We start from the raw sequence: 15,615 nt of genomic DNA, 5'->3' as shown, positions 1-15,615 counted from the left end.
ATGAAATTTTCGCCAGAGGTTAACAAAAATCCATACTTACAAAAACAATCAAATAAGCTGCGAAATTAAGTTATGTGTAATCATGTAAAAAGTATTGAACACATAAACAAAGGGAGGCGCAAAATGGAATGGAAAGCCAAGACTGCTGAACTATATAAGTGATTAAAAAGCAATACAACCCTATACCAGTGCATATTAATATAAACAGGTTCCATCCCAACTGATGGCCTACAAAAAGGTGGCATTACCAAGGCGTCACACAAGACACATCTCATGATGGCAAAAGCAAAGAGTGGTCTCAAGACCTTCACAACTAATTGTTGCAAAACATAACAATGGCGTTGGTTACAGGTGCATTTCTAAGCTTTTGAATGTTCCAGTGAGCACTATTGGGGCCATAATAAGGAAGTGGAAAGACAATTATTTCACCATAAATTTGCTTCGACCAGGTCCGCAAAATTTCTGACAGAGCAGTGAAAAGAATAATTAGAAGAGTTGTCCAAGAGACAAGGACCACTTATGCAGAGCTTCAAAAAGACCTGGAATTAGCAGATACTGTTGTCTCAAAGAAAACAGTAAGTAATGCACTCCACTGCCATGGCCTGTATCATGCTCCCCATGCAAGACTCCAATGCTAAATAAAATGCATGTTAAAGCTCATTTAAAGTTTGCTGCACAACATTTTTAAAAGTCAGTGAAATACTGGGAGAATATAGTGTGGTCAGATGAGAGCAAAACAACCACTGAGGCAGGGTTCACACGGCAGAATTTCTCCACTGATTTCTGCATGGAATTGTACATGACAATTCTGTATGAATTTATAGCCAGTCCCCTTCCATAAAATTCCTGCAGCGGAAATTCTGCAGCATAAATTCTGCTGTGTGAATGAGACAGCGGAATCTCACTGAATTGTATTGGCTATAAATTCATGCAGATTTCAATGCAGAAATTCTGTCTTGTGACGCCAGCCTTAGGCTATGTTCACACTTCCGGAATGTCCGCATTGAAAATAACCGTGCGGACATTCCGGAGAAATAATATGCTGGCGCTAGGAACTCACAGGACGGCTATGCATTCCGTGAAGAGTCCGCAGAAAGAATGAACAGGTTCATTCTTTCTGTGAACAAGGAAAACAAAATTTCCGCCCTGTGCACAGCGAAGCAGAATCCCGTTGGATTCAACGGGACTCTGCTTCAGTGGAATATCCATGCTGAATTCCAAAGCGGAATTCGGCATGGAAATTCCGATGTGTGAAAATGGCCTCAGGCCGGGTTCACACGGCAGAATTTCTGTATTGAATTCTACATGAAAATTCTGCAATACACTTAAATGAGATTCCGCTGTCCCATTTACACAACAGAATTTTCGCTGCAGGAATTTAATTGAAGTGTATTGACTAGAGATGAGAGAACTTACAGTAAATTCGATTCGTCACAAACTCCTCGGCTCGGCGGTTGCTGACTTTTCCTGCATAAATTAGTTCAGCTTTCCGGTGCTCCGGTGGGCTGGAAAAGGTGGATACAGTCCTAGGAAAGAGTCTCATAGGACTGCATCCACCTTTTCCAGCCCACGGGACCACCTGAAAGCTGAACTAATTTATGCAGGAAAAGTCATCAACTGCCGAGCCGAGAAGTTTGTGACAAATCGAATTTACTGTAAGTTTGCTCATCTCTAGTCCTGACTATAAATTCATGCAGAAATAACACAAACTATGTTTGGAGGAGAAATGGCACTACACATAATCCTAAAAACACCATACCAACAGTGACGTTTGGAGATGGGAACATCATGGTGTAGGGCTGCTTTTCAGCAAATGGTACTGGCAAACTTCACATTCCAGACAAAAATCTTCTGCCATTTAACAGGATGATGAAGATGAAACTAGGGTGGATATTTCAGCAAGACAATGATACCAAAACACATAGTCAAGGAAATTCACCAGATTTTTTTTTTCAGTCTTGGAGCACATGATGCCAAGTTATAATACAGTGTAATATGCTTCTATTACCTCCGTGTGCCGCTTTGTCCTGTCTTTGAAACCCGGAAGTGCAAGGCTTTTTAATTTACTGTTGACTGCAGCATAGCCACGCCCCCTGGAGACCATGTGACTTATGACATATTGTCTCTGGCCGCAAGTAATGCTAAGGTCAGAGAGAACAGTAAAATAAAAGCAGTGATCATCAACCTGTGGCTCAGGTTAGGGAACACTTCTGGGGCCTGAATGGGTCCAAAGGCCTCCCTACACCAGTATTACTAATGGAAGGTTATTACAAAAAGAAAAGATAAATGTAGAATGTTGATCCAGGGATTTTCTAACTGCCATATTGGAGTCAAGAAGGCATCAGTCTCATGTTTCTTTTTCCTTCCTTTGGACCAACCCAAACTATGTTAATTCACTGTGTTAATTCACAGCAGTTCTAGATGTTGGTTCCATGCATGAAAACAGGACAAAGCAGTGCACGTAGGTAATAAAAGCATATTACACAGTATTATTAATTGGCATCATGGATTTAAAGGCTGAATGAAAAAATCCCATTGAAAATCTATGGAAAGAATTCAAGATCATGATTCATAGAAGAGGCCGACGGAACCTTCAAGATATGCAGACTGTTTGTGTGGAAGAGTTGGCCAAAATAACACCAGAGCAATGCATGCGACTTAGGGCTGCACAATTTGGGGGAAATGTGCAATTGCAATTATGCAGGTAAATACTGAGTAAATACTTTCGATATGTGATTGCGATAAAAACAAATAGTTAACTCCCTTTCATTCCATGACCATTCCCTCCCCCATTACATATTTAATTCCCTCCATTTCTTCAATAAATGAACATAAAAGCGAGGAGATTGGATATAAAATTGGGAGGAATGAGCTTAATCCCTCCTCCGCATTTCATGTGCCTGGCCTGGTATAGTCTGCACACACTCTGGCGTTGCTAATAGCCATAACGCTTTCAATTTTCCTACTATATACCCACATGAGGCTTGTTTTGTGCACAAACAATTGTACTTTGTAATGACATCACTCACTTTACCACAATATTTACAGTTAAATGAAAAAAAAAAATATATATATATATATATGCAAGGAGAAAAGGAAAATAAAAAGCAAGTTAGCATTATTTGTGGGGGTTTGTTTCTATGCACTGCACTTTTCGGTAAAAGTGACACATTGGTCCTCATTTATTATTGCAAACCCGACATGTTTTGTCGGGTTGTGCGCCAGAATCTGTCGCAGTGCGCCAGAAATTCTGTCTGCGCCAGATTTTGCGCCAGAATAGAAAAAAAACCGAATAACTCTCCATTTTGCTAAGAAAATCCGAAAAAGGTGCGTGGCCACCGGGAAAAGGGGGCGTGGTCTCAGAAAAGCGGCGTGTTCCCAACATTTTCACAAAAAAACAACATGTTTACTAAGATTTCCACATAAAACGTGGTGGATTTAAGCTGAGGAAAACCCTACAGATCAGAGCATGTGTAAAAAAAGCAAAGTGTAGGGAAAGTGGAAAATGTAGGGAAACCTTAGTAAATACTGTGGAAAATAAATTGTAGGGAATTAAAACCCACAAAGAAACCTACACAACACTCTTAGTAAATCAGGGCCATTATCTTTGGTCTGTAGGTCCATACAACTACGACATTAAAGGGGTATTCCAGGGAAAACCTTTTTTATATATATATCAACTGGCTCCGGAAAGTTAAACAGATTTGTAAATTACTTCTATTAAAAAATCTTAATCCTTCCAATAGTTATTAGCTTCTGAAGTTTTCTGTCTAACTGCTCAATGATGATGTCACGTCCCAGGAGCTGTGCATGATGGGAGAATATCCCCATAGGAACTGCACAGCTCCCGGGACGTGAGTCATCAGAGAGCAGTTAGACAGAAAACAACAACTCAATTTCAGAAGCTAATAACTATTGGAAGGATTAATATTTTTTAATAGAAGTAATTTACAAATCTGTTTAACTTTCCGGAGCCAGTTGATATATAAAAAAAAGTTTTGGCCTGGAATACCCCTTTAACCAATTTATATTGGTTTTGTTTAAATTTGCTACCAAAAAATTATATATTTTATTTTTCCTATACGGGGATATATGAGAGCTATTCTGGTATTTAGTATTTTTTTTTTTTGTGTTTATGCCATTGATCGTGCACTTTCATTACAGTTATATTTTAATAGTTTGGACATTTACGCATGCGGCAATACCATGTTTGTTTATTCTTTTTGTTTGCCTCGTTTTATTTAGAAAAAAATTGGAAAAGTGGGGGGTGATTTAAACTTTACGCATATATCTATCTACCGTATTTATCGGGGTATACCACGCACCGGCCTATAACACGCACCCTCATTTTACCAAGGATATTTGGGTAAAAAAAGTTTTTTACCCAAATATTCATGGTAAAATGAGGGTGTGTGTGTGTGCGCGTGTATACCCCGATATACCCCCAGGAAAGGCAGGGGGAGAGAGGCCGTCGCTGCCCGCTTCTCTCCCCCTGCCTTTCCTGGGGTCTAGAGCGCTGCTGTCGGCCCTTCTCACCCCCTGGCTATCGGCGCCGCTGCCCGTTCTGTCCCCCTGACTATCGGTGCCGGCGCCGATAGCCAGGGGGAGAGAAGCGGCGCCGACAGCCAGGGGGAGAGAAGGGGCAGCGGCACCCATTGCCGGCGCTGCTGCCCCGTTGCCTCCCCCCATCCCCGGTGGCATAATTACCTGAGTCGGGTCCGCGCTGCTGCAGGCCTCCGGCGTGCGTCCCCTGCGTCGTTGCTATGCACGGCGCACTGACGTCATGCGCCGCGCCGTTCAGCGCATAGCAACGACGCCGGGGACGCACGCCGGAGGCCTGCAGCAGCGCGGACCCGACTCAGGTAATTATGCCACCGGGGATGGGGGGAGGCAAGGGGGCAGCGGCGCCGGCAATGGGTGCCGCTGCCCCTTCTCTCCCCCTGGCTGTCGGCACCGCTTCTCTCCCCCTGGCTATCGGCGCCGGCACCGATAGTCAGGGGGACAGAACGGGCAGCGGCGCCGATAGCCAGGGGGTGAGAAGGGCCGACAGCAGCGCTCTAGACCCCAGGAAAGGCAGGGGGAGAGAAGCGGGCAGCGGCGGCCTCTCTCCCCCTGCTTTCCTGGGGGTGTATCGGCGTATAACACGCACACAGACTTTAGGCTAAAAATTTTAGCCTAAAAAGTGCGTGTTATACGCCGATAAATACGGTATATATATATATATATATATATATATATATATATATATAGTCATGGCCGTAAATGTTTACACCCCTGAAATTTTTCAAGAAAATGAAAAATTTCTCATAGAAAAGGATTGCAGTAAAATGTTTTGCTATACACGTTTAGTCCCTTTGTGTGTATTGGAACTAAACCAAAAAAGGGAGGAAAAAAGCAAATTGGACATAATGTCACTCTTTCTTTGCAACCTGCTCCAGGTCTCTCTTATTGGAAGGCGCCTATTCCCAACAGCAATTTTAAGATCTCTTCATAGGTGTTCAATGGGATTTAGATCTAGACTCATTGCTGGCCACTTCGGAACTCTCCAGTGCTTTGTTGCCACCCATTTCTGCTTTCTTTTTGACGTATGTTTGGGGTCATTGTCCTGCTGGAAGACCCAAGATCTTGGACGCAAACCCAGCTTTCTGACACTAGGCTGTACAGTGCGACCCAAAAATCAGTTGGTAATCCTCAGATTTCATGATTCCTTGCACACATTCAAGGCATCCAGTGCTAGAGGCAGCAAAACAACCCCAAAACATAATTGAAACTCCGCCATATATCACTGTAGGTACTGTGTTCCTTTCTTGGTAGGCCTCATTCCATTTTCGGTAAACAGTAGAATGATGTGCTTTACCAAAAAGCTCTATCTTGGTCTCATTTGTCCACAAGATGTTTTCCCAGAAGGATTTTGGCTTACTCAAGTTCATTTTGGCAAAATATAGTCTTGCTTTATTATGTCTCTGTGTCAGCAATGGGCTCCTCCTGGGTCTCCTGCCATAGCCTTTCATTTAATTTAAATGTTGATGGATAGTTCGCGCTGACACTGATGCTCCCTGAGCCTGCAGGAAAGCTTGAATATCTTTGAAATTTGTTTAGGGCTGCTTATCCACCATCTGGACTATCCTGCATTGACACCTTTCATCAGTTTTTCTCTTTTGTCGATGCTCAGGGAGATTAACTACAGTGCCATGGGTTGCAAACTTCTTGATAATGTTGCGCACTGTGGACATAGGCAAATCTAGATCTCTGGAGATTGACTTGTAACCTTGAGATTGCTGATTGCTGATATTTTCCTACAATTTTGGTTCTCAAGTCCTCAGACAGTTCTCTTCTCCTCTTTCTGTCATCCATGCTTAGTGTGGCACACACAGACACACAAAGCAAAAACGAAGTGAACTTCTCTCCTTTTTATCTGCTTTCAGGTGTGATTTTTATATTGCCCACACCTGTTACTTACCTTAGGTCAGTTTAAAGGAGCATCACATGCTTGAAACAATCTAATTTATCCACATTTGAAAGGGTACCAATCATTTTATCCAGCCTATTTTTGGAGTTTGGTGTGACATTGTCCAATTTGCTTTTTTTACTCCTTTTTTGGTTTAGCTCCAATACACACAAAGGGAATAAACATGTGTATAGCAAAACATGTGTTACTGCAATCTTTTTCTTTGAGAAAAAATTCAGGGGTGCCAACATTTACGGCCATGACTGTATAGGGCAACAGTCGTGGAGGGGTTAAGTCACCTTCCATCTTTAGGCACTGCAGGGAGGAGAAAAAAATGGGCGCACACTAGAGGGGCTGGGCCACACAGCACTGGAGCCAAGCCTACCGTCACCGCCAAAGCCAATCTTGACTCCCATATTTCACCTGCTTGTCAGCTCCCGTGCAGCGTGGCCCGGCCCCTCCAATGTACACCCTGCTGTTTCCCCTTCCGACATATCACAAAACACAAAAATTGCAATGCCATTGCGATATATCAGGCAGCCCTAATGTGACTAGTTTTCTCTATTCACAAGGCGTCTTGAAGATGTCGTTACCAACAAAAGCTTTTGTACAAATTATTAAATAAATATCAGTAAGCGTGTTCAATACATTTTCCCTGTGTCATTTCACATTAATTAATTTCTGGGCTTTTTTTGTTTCTTTGTATGTCTGGATTACTTGGATTGTTACCCACCTCTGGTGAAAATTCCATGTCAATAGCACCTTTGGAAATATACTGAGTGAGAAAAAATGTATTCAACACTTATTTTAGCAGCTGTATATGATAACCTGTATTATACTGACACACTTTCAGGGGATATGGATTCTTTGTTCTATTTTCAGAATGCATAAATGTTTATTGTATGGTAATTAAATGTCTAATTGGCTGCAAATCCGTATGTAAAAAAATTTCTGATGAATGTGAACAGGGTTGCGGAAATCTTATTTGCTTGCATGGGAGGTGTGACAAAATTACGGTCAATTCTTCAATTCTGACCTGGGTCTACCTAACAGAAAAAATATCTTCTTTAATGGGTACATGTCCCCTTTCATTTAGTATGTTTATGAGCAAACAAAAACAGCCAGCTTCAATTACAAAAATTGTTGACTGACGATATGAATAATGAGAAGCAATAATTTTCAATGCAGTGTATTTCCGCATATGTGCATTAATGACTGAACACTGGAATTTGTAAATAACATAAAATCTGTTATCTACACATCATTTTTATAATTTTTCATCTTTTTGATTTAAATACTGCTTGCAAATTAATAAACAATCACAGATAAGCTTAGCAGTTACACAAAATGAATTTACAAATAAATATCAAACCATATTTGAACATAATAAAGAATACTAGGCAAGAGAAAAAGTGCCATCTGAAGGCAATTTTGTTTAGTTATAGATTTAATTGGTTTCCTCTGTAATCTAAGTAAAACTGTATTTTTGGTTCTTGAAATAATCATGGGAGTGATCAAGCGCTAGATCTTTTTTTTCAGTACATGGTATTCAGAATTTTACGATTGTAACAGGACCATTACACACTGCAAGCATCAAGATTGTTATGTAACTGGAAATTGGAAAGAAATGCAGATGAATATATTCATCACTTACCTCCCAGTAGTATCGCAGTTGGCTCAACCATTCAAAATCATTTTCATCACTAACTTGTTTTTTAACAAGAGATGTAAGAACATCCCTTGCGTGCACATCCAGAACTACAAGTGCCCCCAGAGTCACCCGATTTTGTTTCGATAATGTCCCACGCACCAGGGCAACAATGTCATCAATTTGTCTGTTGTTTTGTTCAAGGTACTCTTCAAGTGCCTAAAAACATTGATACATAACCATAATGACATATATTACAGCATTCTGTTTGTTAGTGAAAAAATACTACAATAAAAGAAAAGTACTGCTGTTATAGACAATAAGTAGACAAAAATAGTTTTTATGTGTCATTATATTACATCATATACAATAGTGATGCTACTATCTAAAAAAATGTTCTATTTGAGCTTTTTCGTGTATTAAAGGAGTACTCCTAAGGATAGGGGATAGGTGTCAGATTGTGGGGTATCCCGGAGTACTAATATTTAGAGTATATTTAGAGGAAAAAATTTATATGGTTAACCGGGATTACAAAAACAGACCTGAAGCTTAAAATAAATAAACAAACAAACAAACACAGCACCACAACTGTCCTCAGGTTGTGTGTGATATTGCAGCTGTTTTACTAAAGTGAATGAAGCCAAGTTGTAATAGTACATACAACCTAAGGACAGGTGTAGTGCTGTTTTTGGAAGTAATTAGCGGTTTTCTTTTTCTGGATAAACCCTTAGGGTAGGGTCACATGGGCCGTATTTTGCTGCATATTTTTTGCAGCTGATTTTGCTTCCCGGTGACTTAAATGGGTAGAAAAATATGCAGCTGCAAAATACGGCCCGTGTGAATCAACACACAGCACAATGCCACCTGAGTTAACAAGAGAAAGGAAGGAAGGCGCCTCATGTGCGGGATCAGTAGATCTTGCAGGTGGGGGTAGGGGAAAGTGATTCCCAAGCCGCTTACCGAAGTTGGTTGTGCGCCCACACACAACAAGGTTAGGAGCAGAAGAAATATGAAGGCAGGTCCACTGCAGCCCTCCTGGATAGGTGTAGAATCAAAGGCGAATGACCAGGGAGTCAGGAGTTTGTCTGGCGCAGAGAGGAACCATCAGACAGCCAAGTAAAATCAATGGATTTATTAGATGCAACGCGTTTCGCTGCGCATGCGCAGCTTCATCAGGCACCTTCATCATGCCTGATGAAGCTGCGCATGCGCAGCGAAACGCGTTGCATCTAATAAATCCATTGATTTTACTTGGCTGTCTGATGGTTCCTCTCTGCGCCAGACAAACTCCTGACTCCCTGGTCATTCACCTTTGATTCTACACCTGAGTTAACAAGGTACAATGAACAAGGTTACACTCTTTTGGTGGATTTCACTAAACTCGTGACTAGATAGATCCGAAAGAGGAGAATATCCAGTTTTAAGATTGAATGCTAGCTCAGTATAGCAATGAAGAACTCTTTGGATTTTTACCCTAAAAACATTTGACCCTACTCCACTCTACTCACAGAAACTGCAGTAGGGCATAAATAGAGGAGTTATTTTACAAAAGATGGCAGAAAAATTATTTCCACAAAGACCACACAGGCCGAATTGGTATTGTGTACCTAAGGTGCACAAGACACTTATTTACCTTCCTGGCAGACCCACAGTAGCGGGCAGGGACTCACTAACCAAGCCCCTGTCACGCTATGTGTATGACTTCTATAAAAAAATCTTTACCCTTCCAGTACTTTTTAGCAGCTGTATGCTACAGAGGAAATTCTTTTCTTTTTGAATTTCTTTTTGTCTTGTCCACAGTGCTCTCTGCTGACACCTCTGTTCGTGTCAGAAACTGTCCAGAGCAGCAATGGGGATTTTCTCCTGCTCTGGACAATTCCAGATATGGGCATCAGGTGTCAGCAGAGAGCACTGTGGACAAAACAAAAAAGAAATTCCATGGAAAATTATTGCTGTGTGCAATTGGGAGCCGTTAATCATGTAGTCACAGATTTTATTACGTGCTGTTCAGACTATGTAGTTTATGCAGTTTTGTGTCCCTGCAAATATTTTTATATTGGTAAGACCATACGCCCTCTTTTCCATAGATTTCGAGAGCATGTGAATTTAATACGGACAGGAAAACATTTCCAAGATTTATTTCACACTAGCTGAGTACCCGGCGTTGGCCGGTTTTTCCTTCCAAATCCTTGATGGGGAGGAAAATCAACAAAGGAGGTAGCTTATGACTTCATATCCCATCCACATATATTGTTGTCATATCCTAACCCCATATCTCGTCATCATATCTCGACCTCATATCTCAACCTCATATCCCATCCTCCTATCCCGTCCTCATATCCCAACCTCCTATCTCTACCTCATATCCTGTCCTCATATCTCAACATCCTATCCTGACCTCCTATCCCGACCTCCGATGCCGACCTCCTATCGTGTCCTCATATTCTGACCTCCTAGTCCGTCCTCCTATCTCAACCTCATATCCCGTCCTCATATCCATTTCTCATATCCCATCCTCATATCGCAACCTATCTTGACCTCCTATCCCGACCTCTTATCCTGTCCTCACATTCCATCCTCATATTCTGTCCTCATACCTCAACCTCATATCCTGTCCTCCTATCTCGACCTCATTTCCCGTCCTCCTATCTCGACCTCATACCTCAACCTCATATCCCATCCTCATATCCGGTCCTCATATCCCGACCACCTATCTCGATCTCATTTCCTGTCCTCCTATCTCGACCTCATATCCCGTCCTCATATCCCAACCTCATATGCCATCCTTATATCCTGTCCTCATATCCCATCCTCACATCCCGTCTTCATATCCCAACCTCATATGCCGTTCTTATATCCCATCCTCACATCCCGTCTTCATATCCCGACCTCCTATACCATCCTTATATCCCATCCTCATATTCCAACATCATATCCCGTCCTTATGTCCTATCCTCATATCCTGTCCTCAGGTGGGATTGATTTGTGATGAAGATATTGTAAGCTAAAATAGAAGGGGGTGTGACTTTGTGGGACTGGGCGTGATTTGCAAGCCAGACCGATGCACAAAAAGGGTAGATAATATAAGGGGTGGGGCTTAACATGTGGGCGTGTCTTTGTGAGATGGGGTGGCTTGCAACCGGATTGACACATTCACCAGGAGATGCAGAGCGGAGCTCGTGGAGTAAGGTACTGGAAGTCCCATATACTTGCACGGGACTTAAAACAAAAAGCCATCTTTTATATAAGTGTGTAGGTTATGTTTAATTTAACTATCATATATTTTTATTTGACATATAAGTAATATGTGTACCAGGTATTATTGAAAAATCTCCAGCCGTATAGAAGTTATGTGGGAACATACATTTCCCATAGATTTGTATGGGACTTTAATAAAAAAAAAAAAAAAAACACCCTCACAAATGGGGGTAGTTAAGGGTTAAATTAACTATCCTATATTTCTAGTGGAAATATAAGTAACATGTGACCAAGTATTATCAAAATATCTCCAGCTGTTTGGAAGTTATGCATATATATATTTCCCATAGACTTGTATGGGACTTTAAACAAAAACTCTGACCCTGACAAATGGGGGGGGGGGGGGGTAAGGGTAGCCGTTCGGACGTGATGCTGGAACATACACACATACATACATACACACATTGGCCCTCATTTACTATTGCAAACCCAACATGTTTTGTTGGGTTGTGCACCAGAATCTGTTGCATTGCGCCAGATTCTGTCGCATTGCGCCAGAAATTCTGCTGCGTCAGATTTTGCACCAGAATTTGCGCCAGAATTGAAAAAACCCGACTAACTCTCCATTTTGCTAAGAAAACCTGGAAAAGGGCGTGGCTGCTGGGGAAAGGGGGCGTGGTCTCCTAAAAGGGGCGTGTTCCCGACATTTTCACAAAAAGCCAACATATTTACTAAGGTTTCCACATAAAATGTGGTGGATTTGAGCTGAGGAAAACCAGACAGATCAGAGCATGTCTAAAAAAAGCAAAGTGTGAGGAAAGTGGAAAATGTAGGGAAACCTTAGTAAATACTGTGGGAAATAAATTGTAGGGAATTAAAACCCACAAAGAAACCTACACAACACTCTTAGTAAATGAGGGCCATTGAGTTTTATATATATAGATATGCAGGATTCATGGAGGCAAAAGTAAAGGACTGAAATTCCTAGGGTTACTGAAGATTATGCAATTTGATAGTAACATTGATAGTCATAACAGACTTTTCCAGGCGGAAGCGGTATAGATTATGCACAAAGCAGCAACAGGTGTCTGTGGTCTAAACAATCACCATGATCTTTCCTCTGATTTATAATGTTATTTTAATTATGTGGTAAATGAGTTAGTTTTATACAGTGATCCCTCGACTTATGTAGGCCCCGACATATGATCATTTCAACATATGATGGCCTCTCAGAGCCCATCGTATGTTGAAGGCAGCCTCGACATATGATGCTGCCGTGTGTCGGGGGCCATCATACAAACAGCTATCTGACAGCGCTGACAACTTCAGCAAATGACAGATAGTTGTTTAATGTCCCCGTGTGTCCGGTTCTGCCTCCTGTTACTCACATGCTGTCCTACTAACTCATACAGGCGTCCACTGCGAGCTCTGTGTAAGCCCCGCCCCCCCCAGAGCAGCCATAGCCAATAGCCTGCAGCATCTTGCTGCAGGCATCCAATGAGCTGCTCCCCTTCCTTTCTATAGAGCTGTAGTCGGCAGGATCGTAATGGAGGACATTCTGTCCCCCCCTGAAGGCATTTAAAGAACTGTACAGTACTGTATGCGATGTCACACATCACATACAATACAAAGACACACTATACACCCCATACATCAATGTTTCCCTATCAGTGTGCCTCCAGCTGTTGCAAAACTATAACTCCCAGCATGCCCAGACAGTCAATGGCTGTACATGCATGCTGGGAGTTGTAGTTGTGCAACAGCTGGCGGCACCCTGGTTTGTTAAACACTCCCCATACACTCCACATACAATGGTCATCCCAGAACCAATTAGCAGTTTCCCATAGAGATATGTATTCAACATACAATGGTTCTGAGGCCCCAGAACCAATTACTATTTTTACAGAGACATATGTACTCGACATATGATGGTTTCAACATATGATGGTTCTCCTGGAACCAATTAATATCATATGTTGAGGGACCACTGTACTTTTATTTATCATGTAATGATTGTAAATGTTTTTTGTACTGATTTGTTGGAAAATAGGCCCAGAGTTATCAAACTGTGTGAGAGAAAAAAATTGAGGGATCCCCCCCCCAGCAACCAATCACAGCTAGGCTTTCACTTTACCAGAGCTCATTAGCTGAGCTGTGATTGGTTGCTGTGGGAAAATCTCTCACTTTTTCTCTCACACGGTTTGATAAATCTGGGCTATAGTGTTGTGCAATATGTCATTGGTCAGGAGTGGGTTTTCCCATCATACCTTGAAAAAGTGGCATCTGACGCGGAACTAGCGCTTGTTGGTGTCCTGATCGGTCCTCTCAATGTAACCTGCTTGAAGCCATTAAAGAAGCATTTGAATTGAATCGTTTTTTTCCTTTCAAGTGAGTTGATCTACTTATGATTAATAGTAGTTAACCTGCTTATTGCGTATTTTTTGTTTGAAGTTTGTTTGAAGCTTTGTTCATATTCTTACCATGGTATCTTAACCCCTTAACGACGCAGGACGTAAATGTACGTCCTGGTGCGGTGGTACTTAATGCACCAGGATGTACATTTATGTCCTCTACATGAGCGCGAGCATCGGAGCGATGCTCTGGTCATGTGCGGCAGTTCCCGGCTGCTGATAGCAGCCAGGGACCTGCCGCTAATGGCAGCCAGGGACCCGCCGCTAATGGCTAACATCCGTGATCGCGCGGATGTCTGCCATTAACCCCTCAGATGCCGTGATCAATACAGATCACGGCATCTGAGGGAGTGCGGTCAGAAAAATGCATGATCGGATCGCCGACAGCGTTGCCGCGGCGATCCGATCATCTGTAATGGCGGACGGAGGTCCCCTCACCTGCCTCCATCAGTCTCCTGGCATCTTCTGCTCTGGTCTGAGATCGAGCAGACCAGAGCAGAAGATCGCCGATAACACTGATCAGTGCTATGCCCTATGCATAGCATTGAACAGTATTAGCAATCAAATGATTGCTATAGATAGTCCCCTATGGGGACTATTAAAGGTTAAAAATAAAAGTTTTAAAAAGTAAAAAAAAAAAAATGTACATTGTCCCTTTTTGCCCATTTTACCCCAAAAAGTGTAAAAAAAAATTTTTATAAACATATTTGGTATCGCAATGTGTTTACTAAAAAAAATTATTAAAAAATGTATCAAAACATTTATATATGCAAATGTGGTATAGAAAAAAAGTACAGATCACAGTGCAAAAAATGAGCCCTCATACCGCCGCTTATACGGAAAAATGAAAAAGTTATAGGTCAGCAAAATAGAGGGATTTTAAACGCACTAATTTGGTTAAAAAGTTTGAGATTTGTTTTAAGCGGTACAATAATAGAAAAGTATGTAGCCCCATTGCCGGTGCCGATAGCCAGGGGGAGAGAAGCGGCGCCGGCAATGGGGCAACGGCGCCGATAGCCAGGGGGAGAAGGGTCAGAGGCACCCATTGCCGGCACCGCTGCCCCGTTGCCTCCCCCATCCCCGGTTGTATAATTACCTGTTGCCAGGGTCGGGTCCGCGCTGCTTCAGGCCTTCAGTGTGCGTCCCATACGTCACTTGTCATTGCGCCGCACCGTGCAGTGCATAGCAACGACGCATAGGATGCACACCGGAGGCCTTAAGCAGCGCAGACCCGACCCCGGCAACAGGTAATTATACAACTGGGGATGGGGGAGGCAACGGTGCAGCGGCGCCGGCAATCGGTGCCACTGCCCCTTCTCTCCCCCTGGCTCTTGGCACTGCTGCCCCATTGCCAGCGCCGCTTCTCTCCCCCTGGCTATCGGCACCGGCAATGGGGTGCCGGCACCGATAGTCAGGGGGAGAGAACGGGCAGTGTCCCCGATAGCCAGGGGGAGAGAAGGGCCGGCAGCAGGGCTCTAGACCCCAGGACAGGCAGGGGCAGAGAAGCTGGCAGGGGTGGCGGTTTCTGCACCTGCAAAGCCGATGCAGTTCATTGATTTAAATCATTGAACTGCAGTGGCTTATCGGCGTATAACACGCAGGTAGACTTTAGGCAAAAATTTTAGCCTAAAAAGTGCATGTTATATGCCAATAAATACGGTAATCATGGGTATCAATTTCTGCAAACAAATAGTATTTTTTTGGTGGCACCATACAATTTATGGTAAAATGAGTGACGTTATTACAAAGGACAACTGGTCGTGCAAAAAACAAGCCCTCATACTAGTCTGTGGAAGAAAATATAAAAAGAGTTACAATTTTTAGAAGGTGAGGAGGAAAAAAAAAAACGTTAAAATAAAATGGGGTTAAAGGGGAACTCCAGTGGGAAAAAAAAAATTTCAAATCCACTG

General features: G+C 42.5%; 1 protein-coding gene across 1 annotated transcript in view; it reads right to left on the bottom strand.

Annotated features, from left to right (window-relative positions):
* Positions 1 to 15,615, bottom strand: part of DNAH7 (dynein axonemal heavy chain 7) — a 531,149-nt gene that overhangs the window by 403,857 nt on the left and 111,677 nt on the right. The window contains exon 22 of the mRNA XM_056535765.1: positions 8,103 to 8,315. Coding sequence (XP_056391740.1) covers positions 8,103 to 8,315 — 213 coding nt within the window. The remainder of the gene's footprint in view (positions 1 to 8,102; positions 8,316 to 15,615) is intronic.

Source organism: Hyla sarda, chromosome 8 (genome assembly GCF_029499605.1).
Source record: "Hyla sarda isolate aHylSar1 chromosome 8, aHylSar1.hap1, whole genome shotgun sequence".
Classification (NCBI taxonomy): Eukaryota; Metazoa; Chordata; class Amphibia; order Anura; family Hylidae; genus Hyla; species Hyla sarda.
Note: the sequence above shows the minus strand (reverse complement) of the source record. Positions and strands in the feature narration are given on the sequence as shown.